We start from the raw sequence: 27,804 nt of genomic DNA on the forward strand, positions 1-27,804 counted from the left end.
ACAAATCAAGGGAATGAAGGCTGATCAGTATTTTAAAACAAATGTTTATGCAGGTAATATTTTTAAAACAACAAAACATATTTTCCGATCACATACTGAAAGTATTTGACTATACCCTGAGCACTATGTGGTATTTGTGTGTTACAGTTGAAAGTATCTTAATTTTTTTAAACACCATACTACTTTTACGTGAGAATTCTTAACAGTTTTAACTTTCTTCATAGCTGGTTGACATATTTGAGTCAAGCCTTTGAATCAAACTCTGACTGAAGATAGATCAAACAGAGTTTCAATGTGCCCCAGAGATGGTTTTTGTCACAACAGCTATTTTAATTTATTTTTTTTTTTTTAATTATCCTGACTCATGCAAATAATTCCCTGCTGATATTCAACAATTTTTAGTTTCCTGGTAGTGTCACAGTATGGATACATGAGAATTGCTTTGTATCTGTCTGGCCCCACAAGGGTATTGTAGATGAAATGGACCATTATGCTACTCAGGCACTAGGAAACGACATAATAGCTAAAAGATAGGTTTAAACCTGCTGAGCACTTACCCAGTTTTTCTTTTTCTTTTTCTTGGAGTCAGCGTCATTACCACTGCCAATGCTTGAATGGCTTGTAGCGCTGTTGATGCTGGAAACACTTTCTGAAGAATGTTGCCGCCTTATACGTAAATCTAAAGAAAAGAAATTACAGCAAAATCCAGCTGTCTGTTTCAATATAATAATCATTCTTGTATTTATGTAGCATCTTCCTCCTCAAAGGGAGCCTAAATGAACACAAATGGCATTGATGCTTGCAGTGGCTTGGATTTAAGCTATTGCAGCCTGTGAGAAACCACATGGGGGTCAATAGGGATGCATACCATTAAGTTAACTATTAGGAGCTTCTCCAAACTGGGGCCGTACTGGCACGAAGGCAGTGACCCTGCACAGCAATCTATGCAGGCGTAATTTCATAGCTAAGCAGTTTCTGTTACAGATGGATTACTTGACTTATTGCTATCACATGTACTACAGTTCTTTTTCTGAGGAGTATAGGCACCACTTGACTTGTAGCAGGCCTAATCAGCGTTCAGATGCTACCTTCTGATATACCATGATGGAAATAAGCAGGCAGGAGTTCATTAAAAATGAATGAAACAAAATAACCAAGAAGTGGAGAATATTAGAAATGGCCGGTGAGGCATTTGAGTTTCAATTACTTAAAAGTCTTTGATAACTATATCTTAATCACTGGAAAATATTCTTGCAGAACATACCCACTAATACCAAGGGAAATTACTTTTTAGATTATTTTTTACTTCCTAGAAGTTGGCTTTGCTATACTTGAGTCATACAACGAAATGACCTTAAGGCAAACATCTAAATAATGACCTCTTTAAAGAAAGATCAATGACACTGTCAAAAATGAATGCTGCTATTATTTTTTTTCTTCAACTAATTCCTTTGCTGTTGCTTATCAACAGGCACTTTTGAAGTATATATTTATCATGTGACATCTGCCCAACTGCAATGACAAATTAATTCAGAATCTGAAATTTAAAATGCCTGCTTTCCTGCACTGATTTAGCACCTTATGAAGGAGGTGAGCTCTTGTCAGTTCATCTCTTAACAATGAGTACACCCATTTTCAGAGCTACAACTTACACTGGATTTCCAAGCTAAAACCACGCTTCACCACAAGACTTCGCTAGCGTCTTAGGTGTACTTCAGGACACAACTGCAGCGACAGGATTAAGTCTTGACACCCAGCAATCAACTCCTGGCCACCCAGTTCTGGGAAGACAAGGTTCCAGGAACTCTGGCAAACAGGAAGCTCACACAAGGTTTCCAGCTCTGGAAATCCCACAAATATGCCTATCACGCGCTGCAGAATGTGCTTGCCCTTGCAACAGAGACCCCAAAACAACAGAAAAGTAGTGACTTAGCTTTTTTTTCTGGGGAGAAACTCTGCATTTATTTTAATAGTGCCAAAAACATACCTTTGTGGGTATGATCAGGACCGTTCAAGGCTCCTTGAATAGCAGCTTGTGCAGCAGAATTCTGGGCTTTTAGCATTTCAATGGTTTCCCTTAGCTCTATAAGCTCAGATTCCTGTGGGAAGAGCAAAGAGAGCTCAAAACACATGGCACAAGAACAATGTTTGTTTAAGCTAAAAATAAATGACAAGATAAGAGTGCTCAAACTGAAGTTCATGGGACAGTTTGGGTGAACATAAGGGCAACAATTAAGTAGAAGGCATATTTTCTCTCAAAAGATATTAAACTCAACTAACATATACTTTTGCATTTATTCTATAAAAATCAATCATGCTATTTTTAAGGAAAACAAAATATTTTAAATAAAGACTAATCCAAAATGGATCTCAATTGAATATTCATTATAAATTTAAGAGAAATCCAACAATTTTATCGTGAAAGACAATAAAATAATTTTAATTACTTCCTTTAGTATGCGAGGTTACTGTTTAATGGATGAATCTCAACCTGAATTTCTTTATTTTTCAAAAGATTTAACTTGCTAAATAATAATTCAATTTTAAAACCTGTGTTTAATAGCAACTGTCCTGCAAGTTGAAGTAAAATCACTTCACTTGAGTGCAGGAAGCTCTGTATTAAAATGCACAGCCAATTTTAATTAAAAAATAGCTTTTATTACTGCTGCATTAAACCTATCCTTCTAGTCTGCATTTATATAATGAGGATTAAAGGAATTTAAACTCAACAATAGAGAAAAGAAAAGAACTGTTCCAAATCCTTTGGGAAAGAAGCTTGGAGATGATCTGTTTCAATGTCACTGCTTAACCTCTTCCGGAAAGAAAACCTTCCGAGGGAAATTATGCTTTGTAAAATAGTCAAAAGTTTTGTTTTAAGAAAATCCCATTGTGTTTTTTTGCTTAAGATGAAAAAAAGTAAGCAATACAAATATTTTCTGTGTAATTCACAACGAGTCTCACCATATTTCATCTGTTGGTGCTCAACCAGACTGTGAAATGTTATTTTAATAGGCAGCTACACTGACTCTAGTGGTGACTGATAACTCACCAATATACAGTTTCTTTCACAGTTTGGCTCAACGAGGCCTTTCTGTTTCTAGGATGTTGTTCAAAATGAACAAGGACAGAAAGCTGCAGAAGCTCAGTCCTGGAAGGTGCTAAGCAACCTCTTAATCCTGAGTGTGATACATAGGCTCACATTAAATTCACCACTTAGATTTTTTTCCCCAGTAGGCAAAACAGCCTAGTGAAAACCAAAACTGTTGACACATGAATAGGTTACCCAACCTGCAATAACTCTCTGAATGGAGTCATTTTTCTCTGCTTAAAGTTCTTCCCTTCCCATAATTCTATTATTCTGACAACACGGCAGGCTGGAATGAAGCACTCCAGCAGGTTCTGATCAGTCTTTGTTGCAGGATCTTTCAGTACAGATTAAACCTAGACTTGTGTATGTTTTAATTAAAATCTGGAAAGGAAAGATTTTATCTTCAAACTATTCTGATATTGTCTGCGTAAACCTGATGCTGCAGAGTTTAATTCTCCTGGAGCTTTATGAAGATTTGATCGCAGTGGTCATTAAAGAAAGACCTGTCTGTCTTATTGTCACAGCTGTCCCTGTTTCCTTTCAGTGTTTTTTAAACAAAACTCTAATATAATCTGCTGACTGTTTTCCACATTAAAGCATCTGCTTTTGTAAACGTACCTTTTGTTCAGCTGTCATTGTTAGACTTTGCAATCGGCCGGTCATATTTCCCAAGCTTTTTTCAAAAGCTGCTACTAGATGAGCCTGTGAAAGAAACAGAAAACAACATTGATCACGACAATGGGACAATTTTGCCAGGTATATTTGTTTTTAAAAACAAGTTTTTCCCTCCAAGCTTATCTTCTCCAGCTCTTTTCTATTAGTTTTAAACTCAGACTGGGCTAACTTGGATAGGTGAAGCAGCAAAGTGAGCCCGGTGTTCCTCACGCTTCTTTAGCCCCCAAGGGGATTAGCTCAAGTATCTCTGCCTGGAAATGAATTGTGGATTTAATGCCCTGCTTTAAGTTCACTGATATATTGGCCAAAAGAAGTCTGCTCCCAAATAGAAGTCCAGGAACAGTCGTTTTCAATTACTGAACATTTCAAAATGGGAATTCAAGTATTTTATCTTAAAAGGTAAGATTTAATCTCACAAATAAAACACTCCAGAGGGATCCTGAGACTCAAATAAAAAATATCACAGTTAGTTTTATAAAAGGTCATTACTTAGGCTATTCATCTTATATTGATTATATATATGTGTGTGTGTGTTGTGCGTATAAAAGTAATAAAAAACTTATACAAAATATAAACAGAGTATTTATACATGTGCGCAAATGTATATGTAAGACACTTGAAAACTGGAAGACCAACTTCTCAATAAGAAAAGCAATAAAATTGAAACTGATTAAAAGATTTTAAAAAATTAAAGCTTCCTTTTATTTTCTAACAACATTCACCCTATAGTCTATGCAAGCAAAATTTATACAAACAATACAAACATACAACAAGCAGTTGATATTTATATCAACCCTTCTGACATTGAGCTTTGCAGGCAAAGGACAAGTGATCATAAGGAAACCAACAAGCTAAGCCAGCATGTGCAGCCAAGGGAAGATAAGAATTTAATCTTTATGAAATTCCATAAAATTCCATCCATTCATCTCACAACACCAGAAAGGTAAAAGCAGAAGGAAATACTTATTTTCTCTTTACCATCTCTAAAGTGGCAATAGGCAAAGTTTTTAAACATAGGCGCTACAACACAGTAGGATATATAACTCACAAACAACATATTTATATGCACAAATGGATTAACTGAGCTTCTTCACCAAGAAAATTTATTTTTTATTATAGCAGTACAGGCATACAGAGTGCTTGGCAAATTTTCAGTTACAGATTTGCATGCTTGTACAAGCGTAGCTGAAATTGTTCAAAAGTATGTGGTTGTACTGAATCTGAGGTATAATCAGAAATAGACATAGTCCAGAAAGGATTCTGTTTTGTACTTTAGGAGAAGGAAAAGAGCTTTTTGCCACCTTGCTCTGGATATTATACCTCAAATAATAAATAAAAAAAAGAGATTATCATATATATAATAGTGGCCCACTTCTGAGGTGTTATACTGATAAGTGGCTTTTCTGTTTTGTAAATAGTTTTGGATTGCTATAAACATTTCAGTATGTTGTAAACTCCTCATTTTATACTTACTAAACTCACTGCAAGTTTACTCCTTGTAAATTATATTATTAGTAAATCATTTATTTAATTACTTATGGATATAGTGGTCAATCCACCTGCTTTCTGCATCTGCAGGGATACCTTAGGGATAATTATTTTCGTAAAGGATAGAGACCCCAGGGACTAACTTTTGATAAACATAGGACTAGACACATATGCAATTTCTTAAAGATTAATTAGTAATTGTTTATGTTCCTATTTTACCATTTATAATTTAGGCTTTATTCTTGAAGTCATAAACTTAAATAAAATGAACTTGGAATATGTGTCAAATGCATATCTGAAACCTGTCAATCACTAAGAAGTTATTTTAACTAGTTTGGAAACTACAGCCTTTGGCTGTTTTCACTACTCTATTCCTCTGATAAGATAAAAGTAACTAGTTTTGAAACTTACTTTTCACTTTCATAATTAGCTACATATTAAAAGCATCCAGACTAATTCATGGTGTTTTAATTCCAAAGACAATGACCAGTGACCCAGAACACAATCAGAGACAAAGTAGATGCACTACCACAGAATTATAGCCAAATGTCTTTTTATGACATGTGTTTAACAGGAAACTAATGGAGCTCACTGTTCCCTGCCTCATAAAAAAATCTATGGCTTGGCTGATGGCCTGCGGTTCTGCTTTACCATGAGAATAAAAATGGGGAATGAGGGCTTGAAAAGAGGAATCATTTGCTTAATTATGCATTGCTTTTGTCCGTTTCTCACAATTAGACTGTAATAACCACAGTGCTTTGGTACCTAACTATGCATATTTGTGCACAGCATTTCCCTGTTCCATAGCTACAACTTCAGCTTATATTGTACATGAACAAACCACAAGGAACTTACAGGAAAAAATAAGGAACTCATAAGAGAAGTTAAGAACTAAAAAGCATAATTAAAAGTGTCATCAAAGGTCACTGAAACTGTTAAGTTATTGTCTGATAGTCTGTAGAGAAAGACAGCCATGTCACACCTATGGATTCTTACAAAAGTTCCACTGGTGATAGAGTACATAACTTTCTTGGCGCAGCACACTAAAATTTTTGTGTCATAAATGTAATTGGGTCAAGATGATGGATATTTCCTAGCTCATTTGAGGTAAAGACTATCAGGTCATGATTTGCTAATAATAAAGAAACATAATTCAAAGGCCCATCACTGAAAACGATTCAAGAAAAAAACCCTTCACATTGTTCATTACTTTAAATGCTTATTACAACAGAATACTGTTCTCTGAAATACAAAGTCTTAATTTTCCATTCAGAGTAGTAAATTGTGCTCCCTTTCCCCATGGTAGCAAATGTTTATTTATTCAGCAGTCTAGGGAACTCCTACTTGTTGAAATCTTATACAGATTTGTCCCAAAAGAAATACTATGTAACAAAAGAATAAAAGTTAGTTTGAAAAAGGCTAGATTATTACTATATTTATATGTGTGTGGTAGTATGTATAAAACATATGGATGGATATATTCCCATTTAACATCAGATTTTTCATTTAAATAGTTTAAATAGCATAATAATTTGGAAAAGAAAACAATTGAAACAAATGGAAGAAACTATGACTTTAAAAATGCTCATTAGAAATTAAAAAAATTCTAATTAAATATTTCTTTTAAACTTTTAAATCTGGTAGTTGATTTTGATTGAATCGGTAATCCTCAATTTCTGAGGATTATTTCCTTTATCCAAAAGAATCCACGCTTTCATTCTCATAAAAATACTTAGAAGTGTTTTTTAAAGTTACAGCCAGTCCCTCACACCTTAGAAATATCTGTTACATTTGATAGCTTCATTCACAGTACACATCATTTGAATACCAAACAAAAGAGCCTGAATACTGCATGTGCTTTAAATAACACTTATTCTAAAGCAAAAATATATCTTCACAATTGAATGCAGCATTTGTACTTGGAGACAGATATACTGGAGTTAGAGTTAAGTAACTGAGCATTACTGGAAGTGTGCCTACTGCAAAATATATCCATCTTTATCATGATATACATATTAGATACATAGATGATATACAGCTCTTAATCTGTAGATCTATCACATATTTATTATTTTTGACGTCGGTTAGCATCTGAAATTCCCATTGAAAAGAGTCAAAGAGATAAATGCTCAGGGAATTTTACTTCAGTGCTAAGATGACAGATTTGATTTTAAACACTTCCCTCTTAGGAAAGGATCCCAGCCGGGCAAACCCCGAATACCTCGGCTCTCAGGTTTACATCCCATCCTGCACATGCCATGGGCATATCCAAACACTATCTGCTGACACACTTTGCGATTTGACCTGCGGTCTTCAGGATTATAAAACAAAGGCAAATAAATAAATTTCCTCCCACCTGACACGGCTGAATGAAAGGAGGTGTGAGAGGCCAGAAGGGATCGGGCTGCTTGCAAGAAGCAACTGTACATCTGGTGACCTTTTCTGTCCGCCGCCTGCTATTATCTTGTTGTTTGGCTGTCGGATAGTGGTTCAGAGTTGGCCAAACAAGAGTATTAGCCAGAGAACCCCCTCCGCTTTCTACTGGCATCCTGGGTCTGCTACAGTTTGCAAGCACGCACCCTTCGGCTTTATACAGTACAAAGCACTGATCAAATCCCTCCGAACAGGCTGGGTTCAGGCTGCTCGCTGGAATTTGAGCCCTTGTCAGTCACGTAGGAAGTCTGCTGGTTGGACACTTTCTGCACTGGAAACAGGCCCTTTCTTAATTAGTATTGAGATTTGCCCTTCAGCAACATCGAAACAGGTGCCAGGGGAAAAGCCAGAATCTCAGGAAAAAACCTGTAAATTAAGCATCCAAACAACAGCTGGGCCCTGCTTGAATTTAATCATATGCAGGCAAAACACTTTGGGGTTAATCAAATGAAATAAACCGCTGAAATCAAGCATAGTACTAGAGTCCAGCTGACAAAACCTGAATAATAAATGAAACTAAATAAGAAAAGTCTTAGCAGAGGTTTCCAAAATGCCTGAGAAATGCTATAACTTCCAGTTGACAGATTTTGATATAAAATAACATATCAAGCAAAGGCTTGATGAAATAGGTCAAATTTCAGCCTGACAGTCTTTGAAAGACACATGTACTACTGTCACCAAGAACCTTGTGGTGAGGCAAAGAAAGACACAAACAGCGTTGAAACGAGATGAACAAGATGCTCTTTTTTCACTCGCATACAATACTTTTGCTCAGTTTTACAAAGGGAAATGGTAACAACAAATTCAAGCCCGAGATGAACTGTGAGGGAATAAGATTTCTTGCTATTAATAGTTTCCTTCTCCAGACCACAGCAAGCAACAAAGTGCTGCCTATTTTCAGACATTGAAAGTATAGAAATTTGGAGAAGCTTAGGATCTTAAGGCTAAGATGAATGCATTTATAGCAAAGGCATCAGAAAGCACTGAGTAATTCTCTGGTCAGCAAAGGCGTTGCAGAAGATACTCCATTCATACAGTTCTTTGCCTGCCAGAGTTGGATGTATCTACAGAAAAGACAGGCAGTGATCAAACTTTTTTCCTGCATTAGACTGACTTTTCATTCAGGTTTTAACCTACTGGCATGCAAACGTGACTCAAAATGAAGGTCACAGTAGTATTATCCATTTAGAGAGTAAAACGTCATTTTGATTTCTTCTCTGAGGATAAATTCCAGCTTTTGTGATTAGGACCATTTCTCCTTTAAATGCCAGGGGCTGGTGAAATATATCTCTTAGATTAGGAGATAAATGATCAATGAAAACATGCAAGTAAAGTATTGCTAAGACAGTACTAGTTCATGAAAATTAGAAGCCCATCTGGGTTTTTCATAATTTTGTCAAATTAAATCAAGTATTTGTTAGTTACTCTCATAATTTTTACGAGAAGTATATAATCACTGGCATTTAAATATCAATTCTGTAATTAGACTAAATTTCAGAGGCCACATCACAATTAAAAGTTTGTATATACACTCTGTTTCCAAGCTGGATTTTATTCCTGATGTTTAAGTGATACTTCATAGAATTTATTTACATAAAGTGCTCACAGGACTGACAGAATTAGTACTAACACATCTTTAAGGGGTCTCTCTTGATCCTTTGAACTTATGTGGAAGTGTTTTTTAATGCTTTATATCTTCTGTACCAGAAATAGCAGAGAATGAAGTCAGAACCAGGCTTATTGTGAAATACTTCTCAATTTTTGGTTTTGCAAAGTATGTCTCTCATGACAGCATCCCAAAAAATATTTAGTTAGAATATCTACTTTTCTTTTAAGGTTGTATTCATTACAAAGGTGTCTAAATCCCTTGTTCATGCCTGGAGAATTTGAAGCTTCTAAGTTTCATGCTCCTGTCAAGTTTAATTTTGAGGGAATTTCCACATGTTGGGGATTTGGAAAAAGGAAAGATTTCTCTGGTACCATTTAAAAACCCCATGTGCTAAAAGGATCAGCTTTAGGGTTGCTTATAGGTTTAGAGTTTAAAGAGTGTCTCCATGGAGATGGATTAGAAGGTGAGAGAGACAGTCAAAAGAACGTGATTAAATTAACCTTTAGACAACATGCGGCATGCGTGCATATCTGTATATATGCACACAAGCGCATACAGGTTTACAAATGTGGTTCTGGATAGACAAAACCAGATGCACATGTATATATTTTTAACTGTCCTGTTGAAAATGTTACCTTTCCAATTAGATCAGTGGGAAAGTTGCGGGCATTCTTACAAGGTGTTCAGAAGTCCAGAGGCAGTACAAGGGACCCGATCCCCAAAGAACACAATGTAAGTTACACAACTTATTTCTCACCCATACAGTAGAATTAGCTTGAGCGAAAACCAAGCCAAAATGTAACTATCCAATTTTAGCTTGACTCATTTTCTTTGAAATATGGACCACATCTAATTGCAACTTGGAGCAGACTTGAAAATCTACCTGGAATAGGTAATGTTATTAGCAACCAGTCTGTATGGTGTTTAGTCCACACAAAGGAATACTAGTCACAGATACAGTCAATGACTTCTAAATAACGCTGGGCAGAGATCAGACGCAATTTGCCTAAACGAATGGAACAATAGCCTCATTACCTCAGCTGCAGAGGAAAATGCCCTGCCATCCTCATTCCATTGCACTTGTTGCTATATTACAGGCTACAGCATCGCTGGGGTGACTGGATGAGGATGGAGACTAGAGTCATCTTTCAACTCTCCCTTTCAACACATCAGCAAGAAGGAATATGTTGGTGTTTCCTGTTCAGAGCTAGCAGAAGGAGAGAATGGCGACCTGCTTTTCCGTCCACAGAGTCAGGTGAGGAATGGTACCAAGAACCTGAGTTATCGCTATCAGAGTGGCTCCCACACCAGCACTGGTACAGCCACTTGAGCACAAGCCCACCACAGGCAAACAGTTTAGTCTTACTGATGTGGCACCACTGCTCAGGATCACAGAATGGTTTGGGCTGGGAGGGATCTTTAAAGACCATCTAGTCCAACCCCCAGCTGTGGGCAGGCACATCTTTCACCAGATCAGGGGCTTGCAGAAATCAAGCTAACTCCTCTGGATAACACCAGCTGCTGCTGTGTGGGAATTAACAGGGCACTCAGAATGGATGTGGGGATATCTGTGATTGTGCTCAGCTCATCCACAGCCCACCTCCCTGTGCTCCCAACTGCAAGGCAGAGCTGCTGCAGCCCCTGCATTCTTGGCGGAAAGGAAAGTGCCCTGCAGAGAACAACAAACTTGTTAGTAAACACGACTGCTCAAGGTATGCTGGCTTAAGTCTTCCGACCTCTTGATGTTGGTTTTAGTTTGTTGCTCTCAGGATGGGTGAGGGAGGAACTGCCCAACCTGACAAAGATGAAGATCAGTGTCTAAAATATGTGAGTGAAGGAACCCTATAGCCAGGTTAGGCATGCTGGCTGTAAATTCGAAATGAATAACCCAACTCAGAATCCAGCTTTTGAATTTACAAACATTGCAGGACTCCAATGTTGTCTGCTTCATTAGTTCATTCTCAGGACTCTGAACAGACTGACAACCCATACGGCTACAGAGGTACAAATACCCACAGGTGTTCCGCAGCCACATGAACAGAGCAGAAAGTGCTAAGAGTAACTCTTGCACATTTTCACGTGTGGCAGTCCTAAGAGAACAAGCAGCTCTCACACAGCTAGAGATTCACAACATGAACACAGCACTACTTCACCAAATGAAATAATTTCTTGAAAATAATGGCAGTATTTATAGACCTAAATACTCAGTACATCTACATTTTGAAGAGAGGCACTCTATAGGTTTCCCAGGACATCAGGAAACTGCTTACTTGAAATGCAAAACGATACTCTCTTGCAAGTGCATCTCAGCTTTCCTTGGGAATCATAACTATAGTTACATCCTGCATTGCATTTAAAAATCACTATACAACAGATCATTCAGTAAGTATCCAGTAACTTCATATGAAACCATAGTAACCAGACAGGATTGTAGCTCATATTCCCTATCTGGCATTATTTTCTGATAACATGTTCAATAACTCATATTACCAGTGTATGACAATTGGAAGGATGACCAGGGAGGTCTCTGTGAAATAGCCCAGTTTCCATTAGTTATATATCAGCACAGTTATTGCAGCATATGAATTCTATATATATTTGTATACTGTGCTTCCCTAAAAAACATCTATCTATTTGTGAAATCAAACTATAATGAATTCTATCAGAATATGCAATTCATGCCCTTTCTATGGTTGTGTTTCCTTACTTTTGGGCTTTTTTTTTAACTGATTCTGAGGAACGAGTGAAACTGAACTGAATAGGACCGTCGTCACATCCAAAGGGCGGAAACTGTCCTTTCCTTTTCCATTGTGTTTGAATACAAGATTTCTTCTGCATGAAGATGAGGCAATAAAGACATTTAATGAAAGAATTAATTGGAAAAACACAAAATAAATAAATAAATAAATAGTAAAAGTCTCCCATGTGTTGAGTAAGAGCTATTAGCCAATCTGATAATGTATACTTTTACACTGTATCTGATCACAAGCAAAAACACTTACATTTGCTGAAAGTTGAGATGTAAGGGTAGCAACTTTCTCTTGTGATGCAACCAGCTCCCTTCGTAGCTTCTGTATTTGCTAGGAAAAAAAAAACCAAAACACTTCTGTCAGTATTTCAGTAATTTCCTTTGGTGTGGGTTTTTTTTGTTTTGTTTTCTTAAAGGATCACTAACAGGTTTACAATGTCTTTCAGTTTCACATTTTACTCTCAAAACTATTCAGAAATAAAAATTATTAAAAGTTGGCACTTAGTGCTGCTCCAACTGTTTTCTTGTACTTAACCAGTGTATGAGCTGGTATCCCAGTTAAGGGAGCACATATGGGCAAATGTTTAATTACTTCATATGTACAATCCTCTGTTTACACATGTAAATGTCATGTTTTTTTACCAAATCCTGTAAATTCCAAACATGTCCTTAGTGCAATCAAGGATAGCAGCCCTGGATGAGGCCTGAGATTATGAAACATGAATGAATTTGGGTGAGGTTCACTGTGCTGGACTGTAGACATGATGCAACCGACACATGTTAAATGTCTACATTAGACTCAGATATAAGTGCCAAAAAGTACTCTCCCACTGCCTGGCATGAAGAAGGTTTTGATGACTATCTCAGGCACAGATCTTTGTTTCATGGATGTCTAAAGTTAGACGACGTAAAGTAAAAAACAAAAAATTCTTTAACACTGTACTTCCTACCGTCCCTGCAATTCAAACATGCAGCCTCTTTAAACCTTATATACTATTCAAAAACTTGCTTGCCAACTTAGAAAAAATAAATGTATCTTTAACTGTCCTTGTTGACATGAAAATAAACTTAATTCAAGGCTCCTGTAACCTTTAATGAAAAAGAGAATCCTTAAGGAAAATATCTGTTTACATTTCAGCTAAGATACATGCCTAGCATGAAGTCTGCACATCATTTTAAGCTCATTTAACCCTATTTGAGATCTTACAGGGACTCCAGACATTGCACTGAACTTAAGCAGAGCATGGAGTTGCACTTTGAAACCACTTTCATAGTCAGACATAAAAGAAATTATTCCAGACTAGAGAAGTAAAATGTCTAAAACTAGCCTAGGACAGGGAGCACCTAACATTCATTAGTAAAGACTATTGTAGTACTTTGATTTTATGACTGCCATGAAAACCAACAGGGAATATTGCACAAGCTTTAAGAATGAACAAGTTCCTGTACATCTATGATACAAACATAGCTAGGTCATTTACACTAGCGCAGAGCAAAGGAGACAGATTATTGAGCTGTTCTCCATCCTAGACTGCCGCTTTTCTTTTTCCAAGTTTTCTCTTTGGTTTTCAATAGCAGTTAGTTTACCTTCCTGCTTAAGCTATACTTTCATCATATTCCTGCAGCTGTACAAAAGTAGTTCTCATGAACTCCTCTTCAATATCTCCTGCAAGAGCATCACAGAGCAGACCTAGATACTGAGGAAACATCATGTAGAAATACACAGGAAAGAAATGTTGTCTCAGCTCTGTATGCAGACCCATGTGAAGGGCAATGAAATGAGGGATTGTCATTTACACTACTGAGGTATGGCATGGTTCTTTAGCTCCTTTGTTTTAACTTTCAGAGAAAGGAGCTTAGAAAATTCAGGTAGAAATTATATTGAAATATACTGTGGCAAGTAAGGAAGAACATGTTTATTTGTTCATCTTCCTCAAAATATCATTTAGTTGACTTTTTCTCTGATTAGAGTAGTAAAAATAGGAGCAACATGAATGCAGGTGTTAGAAGGCATGTAGCTCTGTGAAGTGGAAGTGCACCCCTTGGTGCTGCATTTTATTGCTGCTACTCCTTGGTGCCCTTTTAATACAACCAGGACTTCATTTTGAGAAAGGCTGTAATTGTATCCAGCTGCTGACCCAGGCTTGTCACCCACTCTTATACACTGTGAGGAGAAAGAAGCTGTTTTCCACATCAGATTTGATTTATATCTGAAATCAATCTGCATTGCTCTGAAATCCATCAAAGTGGTCAGTTTCAGAAATTTAATATAATGCAAAATGTAAGGGAGAGAAGTTCAAAGTGAACATTTGAAGTATTTTTCTCCTGAAAGGCAGCACATTACCTAGAATTGCACAGTCCCTTAGATCCAGTACAGAGTGGTATTAAGCCTGAAATCAGCCGCATCACAACTCCTCTACTCAGAAGCCCAATTCTCACTGATTCTTTTCACCTTTTCAGGACCTCAGCCAGGAGGCATTCTCCGGCATGATGCAAAGAAAATACCTTCTAGTGCACTAGGAGCTGCATCAGCTCTTTACCAATACTTCCCCAAAAGTGGTTCAAAGACACAGGGTGTCTTTTCCCCAGAGACTCAGCAGTTTAGCCATAGCAGATAAGCAATAAACTTTAAAATAACATAATGCAACACACAACTATAGGAATGAAGAAAAGATTTTACCTCTGAATGTGCCTTTTCTTCTGCCTGGAAGAAAACAACGAAGAAATGGCTTAGAAACTGTACGCAACATAATTGCGGTAATAGAAAATAAAAGCCAGCTACACTGAAGTGAAATGAATAGTTTCACAGATCCATTACATTTAAGGAAGGTATGCAGTAAAAACAATAAATGGAATTCTTTTCAACTTACTTGGCAAAGCTCCAGCTGAAACCCCAAAGAGTTTGCCAGCACACTGACAACGTGAAACAGTGGGTAAAGGGAGAACAGGAACAGAACTGCAGAAACTGCAGCTACATTTCAAAGATACGAAAGAAAATTTGTTATCCTGTCACTGCACAGACCTTAGCCTGTTACCAGCAAACTTTTACACTGTAATGATTATTATGGCTCCCGGAGCTATATTTGTTTTACTGTATACTGAGCAATATTCCTAATAGACTAATCCCTGCTAAGAGAGGTTGACAGCATACCAGTAAAATCTATATGGGGGGATAGGTGAGGGGGAGAGGGCTACTTGCACTTTAAAGTAATTTCTCCCATACAGAGTACCAACCAAAATATTAGGGGCTATCAAGGCATGTTAAAGTTTCAGTTTAAGCTTGCTAATAATATTTAATAATTTTAGATATTTTCCGTATTGTTATGTATTGTGTCATATAATGATGCTATTTACTCAGCAGTCTTTTTCAACAAGCTAAGAAACTAAATCATTGCAAGGTGAACTTTTGAAAGTCATTAAATTTGTAAGCATGGGAGTAGTCTAATTTAGGAGGCATTTGGTGGACAGAGAAATCTTGCTTCAGTGGGATTCTAATGGAAAGGAATTGTATGCCATGAGAGAGGAACCCTTTCCTAACATAAAATAAGGATCAGTTAATGTACTGGAAATCAATCCATCCCTTGATCTGAGGTGGCCCAAGTTCAGAGAAACAGTCTAACATTGTCCAGAAGAGAAGTAAGCAGTAAAAGGAAAATGTGGGCAGAAGAATTGGCTATAAATAACACCAGAAAGGCTAAGAAAACCCAAGGTAAGAGTTCTTTAGAAGATCCCCTGACATAAGGCAATATCTGTGTTATTACAAATTAATATAGCTGCTTTTTTAAGCCTATATTAAGCACAATTTTTGTGCTGTTAGAATTTTAGTAATTTATTATAGAAATGTTTTCTTACTTTACCTGGTGTAGGGGTAGAAGACTTTTAGAAAATGCCTCTTTCCATACATGTTTATCTCTTAATAGTCACTAAAAAGACTGTGATGCTATGATATTTGCCTGTGCAACACTAGGAACTGCTCTTGGCTGAAACTACTGTAATAGCTGGTACATCACTACATCGGAATGATTTAGTATAATGATTGTTTTATTTGCCAGCACTGATGTGACACATATACTGATACTTTCTGATCTGTGTTTGAAAAAAGAAGATTTGCCTACAGAAAAAAATGAAATTCTATTCCCATTATTGTTACTTCAAACACGTAGTGCATGAAAACTCACAAAGAGATCAAGAAAGACCATGTCTCCTGATGAATTCTACTGTGCCAAGAAAAGCAAAAAAAAACCCCAAAAATTTAGGGTTGGTGACCTTTTCCTGAAGCTGCCACTAGGAGACAGGGTCCCTTGTCCTTAGACCACCACACCAGCCCCTGCTGAGGAAGGCAGTGCTACGTGTTGTTACCAGATGACTTCCTCACTGTACAGGGAAGCGTTGCCTCTTTCCCAGAGTTCAGAGAGGTGGGTCCTACAAGTCAACTTTTGTGGGCAGTGGAAGAAGTAAATCAAAGCGAAAGAACAGGATTCTGGGAATAATATCAACTTAAAAATTAAAATCTGACAACCAAATAAGTCTGAGCAGTTTTACTTAAGAGTTCATGCTGACACCACTGTAACCTGTCACTCGGCCATTGGTTCAAAATGCTCTAAAATGAAATAATCTTTTTTCTCCCTCTACTTCTCCATCATATCTATGCAGCCATCCTTGTAAGGATTTTTTTTCTTTTTTTGAAGACTTAAAATATTAACATACAAATGACATGTCCTTACACATCTCCTTTGAGCTTGGCTTAGCACAGTTAATGAAGTCAAGGGATTCTAAGTGTGGCTAATGCTGAGAGCCAGTGCGAGAAATATAGCAATTAACTAAATATGTGCAAATTGCAGTGTCTCACCTACTGAGCAGGAGGAGATTAAAATTGGAGACACCGTATCATAAATTAAACTACCACACATCTTTTTTCAACTTCCCGGAGAGCTAGATATATTCACTGCCAAAACTGAATCAATATTTCAATCCTACAGTCTACTAATTTCACTTACATGGCATACTTTTCTGTGAAACCAAATGTTTGCCTCTCTACATGCATATCTTACAAGCTAGATTTCCAGTCTATTCAAGTAAGTCCTGAAAACCCAAATGCAAATCAAGAAGAAAGCAAATACATACAGAAAATACTAGTGAACACAGAAACTTCTGTCTCATTGGACTTATTCATTGCAATGGCAGCAAATAATGAAATGTCTCTTCTGAATCTTATATTCTGATTCTCAAACAAACAATCTTCAGAGGATAACGTCAAGATTTTCAGCTATCCGTTGGTAATAATACATAAAGATCTTTATTTAGTACTCTGTCTGAATCTCTCCAGTGATCAGGCTGCAGAAAACCACTCATACCAAGGCTTCAGGCAATGCTTGAGAAATCTGATAAATATATTTGAATGAGATATTTATGGAAAGGCAGCTGCTTTGGAATTCCTGCTTTGTGATTTTGGCCTCCTTAAGTAAGGTAAAAAAGCTCTTTTACTCCTCCTTCAACCTAGTAATAGCTGAAATCAAGTTACATGTGCTATAACTCTGCGAAGCTATCCCTTGGAGGAAGTGGAGCACTGCACTGTATCACCAAACAATTAACTGTTGTTCTCTGCTTTCAACCGATGTGATACTGATTGCCAATCTTTCATGTTTCTATACTCCACTTGTGCATCATCTTCTGATTAATTGCTGAAAAGTTTAAACTTTCTTCACAGGATGAGAATGATCAAGTGTTCTGACCAAAAATCATCCCTAAAGGTCAATCCTAGTAATTCATTTCTTGCCCTTTACAGATTTTTCTGTAACTTCCATTATCTTGTCTACATAATCCATAACTTAAAGAGTGGGGCTTAGCTGCAATGTGAATTCACAGTCAGACATTCCAGAAGATATTGCGCTTACAGTATGAACTTGCGTTAACAGTTTAAAGTCTTTTTTTGCAGGAAAAATACTGTTCTTTAATATCATGGGGTTTAGGTAATAGTTCCAAGATACTCTGTAATATTGAATGATAGCAGGTTATATAAATAAAAAGTATTAGTAAACTTGCTACATTACACAACATCAGAGCAGAGGTATTTCAGGCTTACTGAGTGATTGGGTCCTGAAAGCATCCTGTGTCACTTTATTATTTTTTACCATTGATCAGTTTCATAATATTCATCTAAAGTTTGAGATCAAAGTTTGAATGATTATTTTGGACGCCCCCTCCATGCAAACTGATCATAGTGTCTCATAGACAGGGAAATAGTAGTAAAGATTTTTTTGACTACCAAAATGTAAGCGAGAAGCTTTGCTTTGAATGTTGCATGCACATGACTGGCTCACGCGCAGCCAGTCTGTGTCTACATTCTACCCCCCAAAAATAATTCAGGACTGGTCTGGATTGGAACTTCTTGCAACTTGCTGCTTAACCTAATGTGTATATACCTGATGTTTTAGACATGCCCTTGTATAGACATTTTTATGATTAAACAGAACCAGGAGAGGCACCATTGTGGTAGGTGTTGTGCATGGATGCAAAATACTTTCCAAGTTAACATGAGTTTAGCATTGAGATAGGGCTACCAAATGGTACAAATGCATCAGACTACATGGGCTCGGTACTCCCAGGCAAGAATTGGTGTTGGCTCTGGGTAGAGAAGCCCATGTCATTCCTGGGATGTCAGCTGACACTTTTCAACACTGGAAAATATGGAAAGGAGACAGACTATTCATGAATGCATGGTGGGAAAGCAGACAAGTGGTTTGCTCTCCCATGAAAAAGGACTACCACAGCACGCAATTGTAGTTAGCAAATAGGTTGCAAAGCAACCGTTGTTTATCAGGAAGGGATTGTCCAAACTTGTTTAACTCCTCTCATATGGATGATTTCTTGTTAGTAGACCAACCAAAGCAACAAATCATGCAGAAGATCTCAAAACAGATAACAAAAAAATAAAATAGAGAAAAAAATCAAATCCAGAACTTCTGCTTGAGCTACAATACAAGTATTACTCAATCTAATTAATCTAATTAACTAAGATTAATCATTTTTTAAAGACACTCTTCTCTTTGGAAATAACATCTGAATGCTGTCATTTGCAGCAATAATCAGGAGACGTTTAAACTGCAAATTGTATCTCCCTCACCCTGAAGCAATCGTGTTTTTCAAGAAATGTACCTCAAACAGTGACAGGACAAAAACACTTTGCGAATTGTGCAATTAGAAAACTAGCGGAAATGAGCAAAATCACTCAAATTTATCAACTACAATAGCATAAGGACACCCTCGCCCTTAAAGAGACACTTCTATACCATTACCTTCTTTTTTAGCTTTCAGAATATACACTAGGTAATTTTAAGCATTTCTAAGCAAAGATGAAAAGAATGTGTTCAAAAATAGCATGACAGTAATACCAAAGTTGAAAATAAATGTTCTTGCTTTATTGCAGTACAATTTTAATCCTTCTCAACCACAAAGCATTGATAGTTTCATGAACAATGAACAAGAACAGAGGCAGGCAGAACTTTTTTCTAATATGTCAATACTCACCGTAGAGTAGAGAGAGGATGTGCTGGAGACAAGTGATAATGAGGACCCATGTACTTTAAAAAAAGGAAAATAGCATCAAATATTGATGAAAGCATAAAATTCCCCCACGTAGCTCAATAACTAAACATCTTTTTAAAATGAGAACTGCTCTTCAGCAAAGAGCAGTTATGAGCTATCAGTAAAGAAAAGCTATTGACATTTTTTCCTGCAGTTAAAAAGATTGTTCTGTACAAAAAAAGAAAAAAAGCCCTTTTCTGTCTATGAGGTAGGAGAGCAAGCCAGTGAGTATTCAGTATTATTACCAGCAAATCAAGCATCACTTTTGTTGTTTTGACAACAAATCACTTCATAAATACACTCTTTAGAGAAACCAGAAATTGAGCTGTTTATACACCTGTCCAAAGCTGAGCAAAATTATTTTAGTAAAAGACTATGCATTTCAAAACAATTCACATTCCCTGGGGTGAGCTCCCAGGCTTTGGACAGCTGGTTTCTCCCCTCAGCGCAACGCAGAGCCGTGTGTGCTGGCTTTTGTAGCCCATGTGAAAGGATTACTGCAAGAGGTAGTGTCATATTTCCACTAAAGATCAGCAGAGTCAGCCTCAAGAGCACCGAATGAAGTTGCAGGACTTCAACAAAAAACAGGGTTCCTGGCCTCTCTCAAAATGGTAATTGAAGACTAAACTGAGACAAAATTGCCCCCTCTGCTTCTGATTACTCTACTGAGAAAGGACACACCAACATAGAATTTTAAAGATCATTTATTTCATTACTTCTTCTCATTTTTGTTTCAAAAGAAATTTGTTGAATATTTATAATCTGCCAGGGTTTGGTAAATAAATTATTTTGCATTAATATTAGCATTTGTATTCCACATTGACAATACAAGAATACTTGGATTAGCCAAATAGACTTTAAATTTAGTTTTGTAACTGAGCAAATATTTACAAAGATGTGGTACACTGACCGTTGAAATCCCGTTGCTTTCAATCTCTCTCTAGTTTTCAGTCTCTGCTTTAAACCTCAGTTAAACTCCCATTCTGCTCTTGTACACTGTGGCTCTACTCGTTGCTTCACTTCTTTCACTATAACCTTCGACAGAGCTCTTATCTTAAATAAAATACGTTTAGCCTTCCAACAGCATCATTTCATGTTAATCTCTAATGACCGTAAAGTGCTGAAAATTGTTTATTATTGCTGCATTGACTTTGATTTACTCAGGCTGATCACGGTTATCCACTCCAGCTGGATATGAAACATGACCAACGAAAAAGCTTTCATCAAAGCCACTGGTGACCCATTACTGAAATTCTAGATTTAACACCTCTTTTTCTATGCATAAATTATTTATCTTGTTTTCTCTATTATTCTTCCAGTGTTTCCTTTTATAATTCTCCTGTTCCTCAGCAAAGGGTCTGTAGTCACCTCTGTCCTTGAATTATGTGATATGCTTCTGTGCAGCCAGCCGTCCTCTCTGTGCTGACAACTCACAGCTTGATCTGTCCTGCACCCTACTGCTAGTATTACATACCCAGATGTCTGCCTGACATATCATCTAAAATTCAGAAGAACAAATCAAAAAGTAAAAGTATTAGTTGTCTGTTATTTCACCTAGGACTTTTTTTTTTCCCCTTTTATTTCATGACTACGAGTTGGGGCTACAGGAAGACTTTTTTATTTGCTTGTTATAAAGACCAATTTTATTGTCATCACTTATCAGTAAGCAAGATTGATGAGATGAAGTTATAGAATGACTCCATTAAATTTTAGTTGTGTATTTTATTATCTTTTTTGGTCTTTTGGGGTGATTGCTTTTTTTTTTTTTTTTTGGTAATTAAAGGGTGTGAGAACTTTTTGCTTATGGAATTCTGCAAATAATCAGATTTACCAGAATTGTTAAGCAGAAGAAAATGTTATAGGGCATTTAATTATGAGTTGTCAGATGCTCTGTGGTTAAAAAAGAAAAAAAAACAAAACCAAAACAAAAATATTCCCCAAATTCCAGGTGTTATACACAGCATTAGAGAAACCAGACCAACAGTAATAATCTGCATAAAGTAGTGAGGTCAGAATTAATGACAGAGTTTAAATACAGAAACTCACATAGTGTTTGCTGTAGGGCGGCTGTGGGAAAGTAGGGAAATGAAATGACTGTAAGAGTGCTAAGTAGCCTTGGCATTTGGGAAAAAAAAAAAAGGAAATGAAGTAGGACTAAGAAAGCATGTATCACAGTATTCAAGGTATGCTCAGACACCTCAAATTTAGAGGCAAAAAGAATCAAATAATTTTCCAAGAATTGCTTCCTTTCTTCCAAAATTTCTGATAAAGAACTTATAAATGTATAATCGTATATTTATAAATGTATAAGCATTGCGTATTACTGTGTGAAAGAAATATCTTCCACGCTTTAGGGTAAAGAAGTCCTGTGAGTCCAGCTCAACAGAATTTTAAAAAAGCTTCAAAAAATTATTCAAGTTTTTATGTTGCAGAAGAAATATTTTGAAATTTTACTACCCTTTGGAGGCCTATTTTGGGGCCTATTCACCGATCCAAATAGTAACTTGGTCTTACCTTCTTCCATGCTGTCCCTGAATGAACCTGAATGACTAATCGCTCGTGGTCTCTCTTCTAAGGATGTAGCACTGCCACACAGTTGGGAGTCATCATACAGATCAAAAGAAGTGTCTTGTGCAGGGATGCTGTTTGAACGCATCATACTGGGTCCAGGAAGGTTAAACTGAGATAGGTTGGTTGGACTCACTGGAATACAAAGCTTTATTAATGAAGCACATTTCCATTAAAAGAATTTCGGTTGTGCACAAAATTGTAATGTAGGACTAGCATGGTTAGGTGGACTTTATGCTGTTGAGAAAATGAAAGGCTTTTATTTCTACGTACAAAGCCACCACAAAAAAGGTGAAGCAGATGATCTCCGAGGAGCTGGAGCTGAATGAGACTAATCCTGTAAAACACATGGTAACACTAACACTAACACTGGTGTCTGAATACACACTTGTTCACTTTGACAGCCCAAGACAGAAAACCAATGGGAGAGATACAAAAGTTAAAAGTTAAAAAGGAGTAAGCAGTTGTAAGTATTTTTTATATACAGCTCTTCTAATAAATCAGTGTCTGTATTTTTATTGTTGCATACCTATATTACCAACTGCTGTTAAGACCAAAGTTTATTGGCACATGCAGAACATATTTATCCTTTGATTTTCTACAGCACCAGGTTAAAATTCCTGCACAGGCCAGTTGAACCTCATTGTAATAAACAGGAGTTGTCCCATCACTCATGGTTGAAATCCACAACAGTGTTGAAGAACCTACTTTAAGTTTTTGCGAAGTTTGTTTGCCAGTAGGAAGGAAATCCTGGTTATGGTTCACTTGGACCACATGAGCTCAATACCTAGCAGAAAAAGCTAACGTCTATCCTAATTCAGCCTAGGTGTTTGGACTTTTATTTTAGATTGTGGAAGATGTGCTTTAAGTCATAAACTACCACAGCAGCTGTGTTGTGACAGCAAATTATTCCCCAGGGCTATGATAATGGTAAGAAGGAAAGGACAATGACAAAATAAATTTAAAAAAAACCCACCCTGATCTTATTTGCTCTGTTGTGAGTACAAGAAGTATGAACAAAAAGAAAAAGAAGATAATTGTAAGCAGAAAATGATAGAGTGAGAGAAATGCTGCTTTAAAAGAGCTGTGTATAGAACTACTGCAAGTACATGGAAGAAATCCAAAGCAGTGGCTTGCTTAGCTGGGATCCAATTTCATCTTTAAAAGTGGCTTTGTTCAACTTCTTTTTCCCATATGTAATAAAGACCAACATTTGTATGTCTGATCAAATTGCTTTTGAGTGATTGTAACCTACAGATGCCATAAGCTGTGACAGTGACAGAAGTGTGAATGCTTCAAAGGTTGCTGCTAATTCCACAGTAATGGCTGAAAACACAAAAGCTCATTGTGAACCTAGGTATGTGTCTAGCATGGTGCAAATAAATGGTTTTCTATTAAGCATTAAAGAAAAAACAAAATTATTAGCAAAACTAAATTTCTGTTGGATTAACTTGAAACAAAATCCAGAAGAACCAAATCTAAAATTTCACCTGTAATCAAATAAATCTGAAATGTAATTCACATCCTAAAATATTATATTGTATTCAAGGATAGGATTTGGATTGGGGCCAGCGCAGTTATAGCCAGGTCCAGTCATTGAAAACATTTGAAACGCCTATCTCAAAGCAAGCCTGTATATAGGAAAAAAGCATTGTTGAGTGTCTGGGTTGACAAGCACAAAATCACTGGACAGAATCCTACTGACCGTGAATCCTAAAAGATGAGTAGCTTTGAACTACAAGCCGATTTCCAGCTCTGCCTCAGATTTTCTCCTCCTTGGGCAAGTCATAGGGAATCTGTGTTTTTTTTCTGTATGCAAAATAGGAAGTACCCTGATCTACTCCATGAAAAACATTGTAAGTTTCCCTTCATTAGTGATGTACCACAATATGGTGATGGAGATGTTAAATTAAATCACCTAGTTTGGCAAACTAAGAAATATGAACGGTTGAATTTTATGAGTCTAATCTAGAGTGGGAGAAACGGTGGAGGGAAACAGAATTTACCCAGGTTGGAAAAGTGATATTTTCCAGTTGCAGATGAAGACATAGCTGAAGGAGAAACAAGTGGGGACTGACTGCCAGTGTCTTGCAGGCCTCCGGTTGAATGGGAGCGCAGCCATTCCTTGCCTTCCTCCTGACTCGTCTGCCGAGATGATGGAGTATATCTGAAAAACCACAGCTGACATGCTCAAAACAACAACAAGGTGACGGTTTGGAAAGAAACAGGTTTCACATAAATACCCTTCACCAGTTAGACTGAACAAAACCCTTGAAAGCAACAAGTCTAGTCAAATGACTGTCACCAGGACTTTACCAAGGTAAAATTTACCATCTTATCACAACAGAAAAAAATACAGGACCTGAAACCCCTTTCCTCTTCATCCCCCTCCCCAAAACAGCATTCCCTTCCTTTGAAGAGATATGATGATAAACCACAGAAGACAGACAACCGAGCTGACAGGAAAGGAGTTCAAAGCTGTAGGAAGTGTACAGGTTGATGCAAAAGCTTGGAAGCTGTATGGCTAGGATGGGGAATGGACAGACTAGAAGCCAAGAAATGTGAGTAGCCGCTTACAAAACGACATCTGCCACAGATCAGGTGGGCAACTGGTTAGATGGCAGGGGTGAAACAGATCAACAACTCTGAAGAAGGAGTTTGCATCAGTAATGACAGCTACTCGTGGTCATACACGTGGTCTGTCGCTCTGAATGCTACTTGGCATTGTGTCCTGCCCCAAACTGGGGGGAGGTAAAGGGACAGGAAAAATCCACAATTAGCAGAAACAAGTTCTCTGGAAGGAAGAAGTCTTGCAATATAATCATTCATCAACTGCTTCCTATGGCAAACCAATAAAACAAGTGCAACTTGACACATGGGCTAACTGGTAACTTGCTGGCCCAGCTTCTTTTGGCTGGGCTGGAAGAAGGGCAATTCTGGCAGTGGTTAAACAAGAGAATGTGCAGGCAGTGTGGGTCTTAACCAAGAGATTGTTTTCAGCAATGTCTGCAATAGCTTGTTTCATTCAGCACAATCTTCTGCTGAGAAATGAGCACCTTCTTCACCACTGTCATGAGCCATCAGTGTTCCCCAAAGAGCAGAGCAGAAAGGGCTTTTGATTCTCTGGGTTCAGGCTTGCAAGGCCCAAGTATTTCTGCTTAGAAAGCAGATTAAATGAACATGTAAGTTCTCATATTGTGCTTGGGGTTTTGTACAATATTTTATGGCATTAAAACATCTTGTCCTGATTAAATATTTACTTCCTTTCTCCTTTCAAAAAGACAGCTATGATCTTTGCCTATAAATGTGGTAGAGCAGAGCTACCCAGTGGTTATTGGATCAGGAACATGGCAAAATGAGAATTCAGGATCTGGGTTTTGGACTTGGATCTCTGCACATTAAATCAAACTGGTGGTCTTTCTGGGATAACTGACCAGGCTTATATGCCTATAAGCTGTTTTGCCACTCCATTTCACTTTCAGCTTTCAGCCATCATTACAATTGTACAGCCACAAACCTCAATCATCCCATTGTACCCTTGCAGGGTCCCCTTTATGCCTCTTTTATGTCCTCCACCTTTTCCATTCTCTCCCAATCCAAAGTGATTGTTTTGGGATAATGGGAAATTTGATTAAATTATTTTTAAGGAATGGATAATGCAGAAGAGCAGAAGGTGCTTTCTAGTGACAACAATTTAGCACTATCTTAAAATTTCATAAAATATTATTTATCAATAATCCAAGAGATGGAACTGTGCAATTTCAGTGACTGGAAGGCTTCAGAGTGTCTGTGTGCATGCACATATAACCTTGCTTGCCAAATCTCCGTCCTGGATTAGGGAGATTGGCTGCCATGTCTGATGAGACCAGACAAGTTACCTAATGATCCCTTCTTTTAAACACGGAGCAGAGAAAAGGGTGGATGACTTCTGTTTTCTGTGATGAAGACAGGTCTAATTAGTGAGGAATTAGTAGCAAAGTTGGACTTTGAGTATTGCTGGGTAGGGATCAAGATCACTAGCTGGAGCAGGGCTCATCTTACACTTACAAAGCTTGGATATTAAAATAAGCATTTTCCAGCCTTACCCTTTACTAGATCTTCAATTCAAATTGTGTGAGAGTTCAAGTTCAGATCCACCTCTAAAACCATATTTTTCTCAATAATGTTTTCAACAATTAGTCCCATTGAATTGCAAAATATCTTGTTCTGTCTCTTTTAGCTCTCCAGGATTCAATGCCTTTTAAGATTCATTGCATAAGGAAACTATCCCTAATAGTGTCCACTTCCCATGATATATCTTGAAAGTAAATTTATTCTCTAGGCAGACTAGGAAAGAAAAACTCTATTGTTAAAATCTATGTTTTTTGGTTTGAATCTAAATACCAAGAACTCTATTGTAAACAGGATCAACAAAAGGAGAAAGAAAAGGAAAGGCAGTGTATAAAAGGTTTCAGGAAAACAGAGAAGCAGCAGTCATGCTCAAAAAAATATATATACCTTAATCCCTTTTTGGGTAGTGTATTTCTGTCAAGCTGCATGCTGTTAAAACAAAAAAAATCCCTAAGGACATACAGTAAACTGGACTGTTCAGAATTACAAATTTTAAAAGTCTAGATATGTGTGCATAACAGAAGGTCATTTAATGCTTTTTAATATATCCTTCATGATAAATCCCTGACTTATTGGAGGGGACAATAGGACATGGACTGCTGCACATTCATTTTTTCATCTAGATGTGCTCTGGGGTTGGGTCAATAGTAATTTGGAGACTGTCCAAGTCAGAAAGAAGTTTTTCCTTATCATTTCTAACCTTCCTACAGCTTCACCCTGCAATCTGTACGAGAATCATATGGTCACAGTATGAGTCTTTATTTTTCACAGTTGCCTATGATGTGCCAATAGATTTCGGAAAGAAATGAAGGTTGCGGCACCTGCTAGGAGACAGCATGGCCTTGCCAGAAGCCAAATGACAGCTCTGCTTGTAGAAATACATGCTAAATATACAGACGGTTGACTTTCTGTTGCTGCAGAGCTCACATAGTAAGGTGATGGTGGGAATAATGAAAAGCAGCACCAGAGCAACGTTGTTCCATATTCACACACATGCAGTGGCAGAGTGGCTGATCACCGGAGATCTGTGGCTGGAGTTTTCCTGATTTAAACACCGCCACTAGAAGGACACCCATTAGCCTTGCTTCAAATCAAGTGTCATTTAGGTATTTCCTCATACAGACTTGGTAGATCGGTCCCAGACTAGTGTGGGTTGAATTTGAACTAGTTATCCACAAGTAAATGTTGCAATGTTTTTTCCCTTAAGAACATTATTTAGTTTCACTGTATGGATTAAAATGGATTTAGAAAGTTTCTGTATTACATATCATAATCACACCTCTGAGAACAACAGTAACTTAGGACACTTCCTACCCAGGAAAACTCTCACACCATTACTAAAGGCCATTTTCTGTTTTGCCAGGGGTGTTGGGAACCCCGCCCTCACATAACCTTGATCCAAGTAGGTAAAGGCAGTGAAAATACCATTGGCGTTAACAATCCATTACCATTAGGGCTCAATCTAATGGAAGTAAACCCTTCTTACCATCAGGAAGTTTT

The 27,804-nt window shown here is 37.3% G+C and overlaps 1 protein-coding gene across 1 annotated transcript in view; it reads right to left on the bottom strand.

Moving 5' to 3' along the window:
* Positions 1 to 27,804, bottom strand: part of NAV3 (neuron navigator 3) — a gene marked incomplete at its 5' end in the record, with an annotated part of 193,789 nt that overhangs the window by 25,272 nt on the left and 140,713 nt on the right. The window contains 9 exons of the mRNA XM_009892466.1: positions 558 to 679; positions 1,988 to 2,099; positions 3,707 to 3,790; positions 12,296 to 12,373; positions 14,723 to 14,746; positions 19,570 to 19,622; positions 22,141 to 22,329; positions 24,201 to 24,361; positions 26,692 to 26,733. Of these exons, the coding sequence (XP_009890768.1) occupies positions 558 to 679; positions 1,988 to 2,099; positions 3,707 to 3,790; positions 12,296 to 12,373; positions 14,723 to 14,746; positions 19,570 to 19,622; positions 22,141 to 22,329; positions 24,201 to 24,361; positions 26,692 to 26,733 (865 nt within the window). The remainder of the gene's footprint in view (positions 1 to 557; positions 680 to 1,987; positions 2,100 to 3,706; positions 3,791 to 12,295; positions 12,374 to 14,722; positions 14,747 to 19,569; positions 19,623 to 22,140; positions 22,330 to 24,200; positions 24,362 to 26,691; positions 26,734 to 27,804) is intronic.

This window comes from Charadrius vociferus, unplaced genomic scaffold, assembly GCF_000708025.1.
Source record: "Charadrius vociferus isolate BGI_N301 unplaced genomic scaffold, ASM70802v2 scaffold839, whole genome shotgun sequence".
In the NCBI taxonomy this organism is placed as follows: domain Eukaryota; kingdom Metazoa; phylum Chordata; class Aves; order Charadriiformes; family Charadriidae; genus Charadrius; species Charadrius vociferus.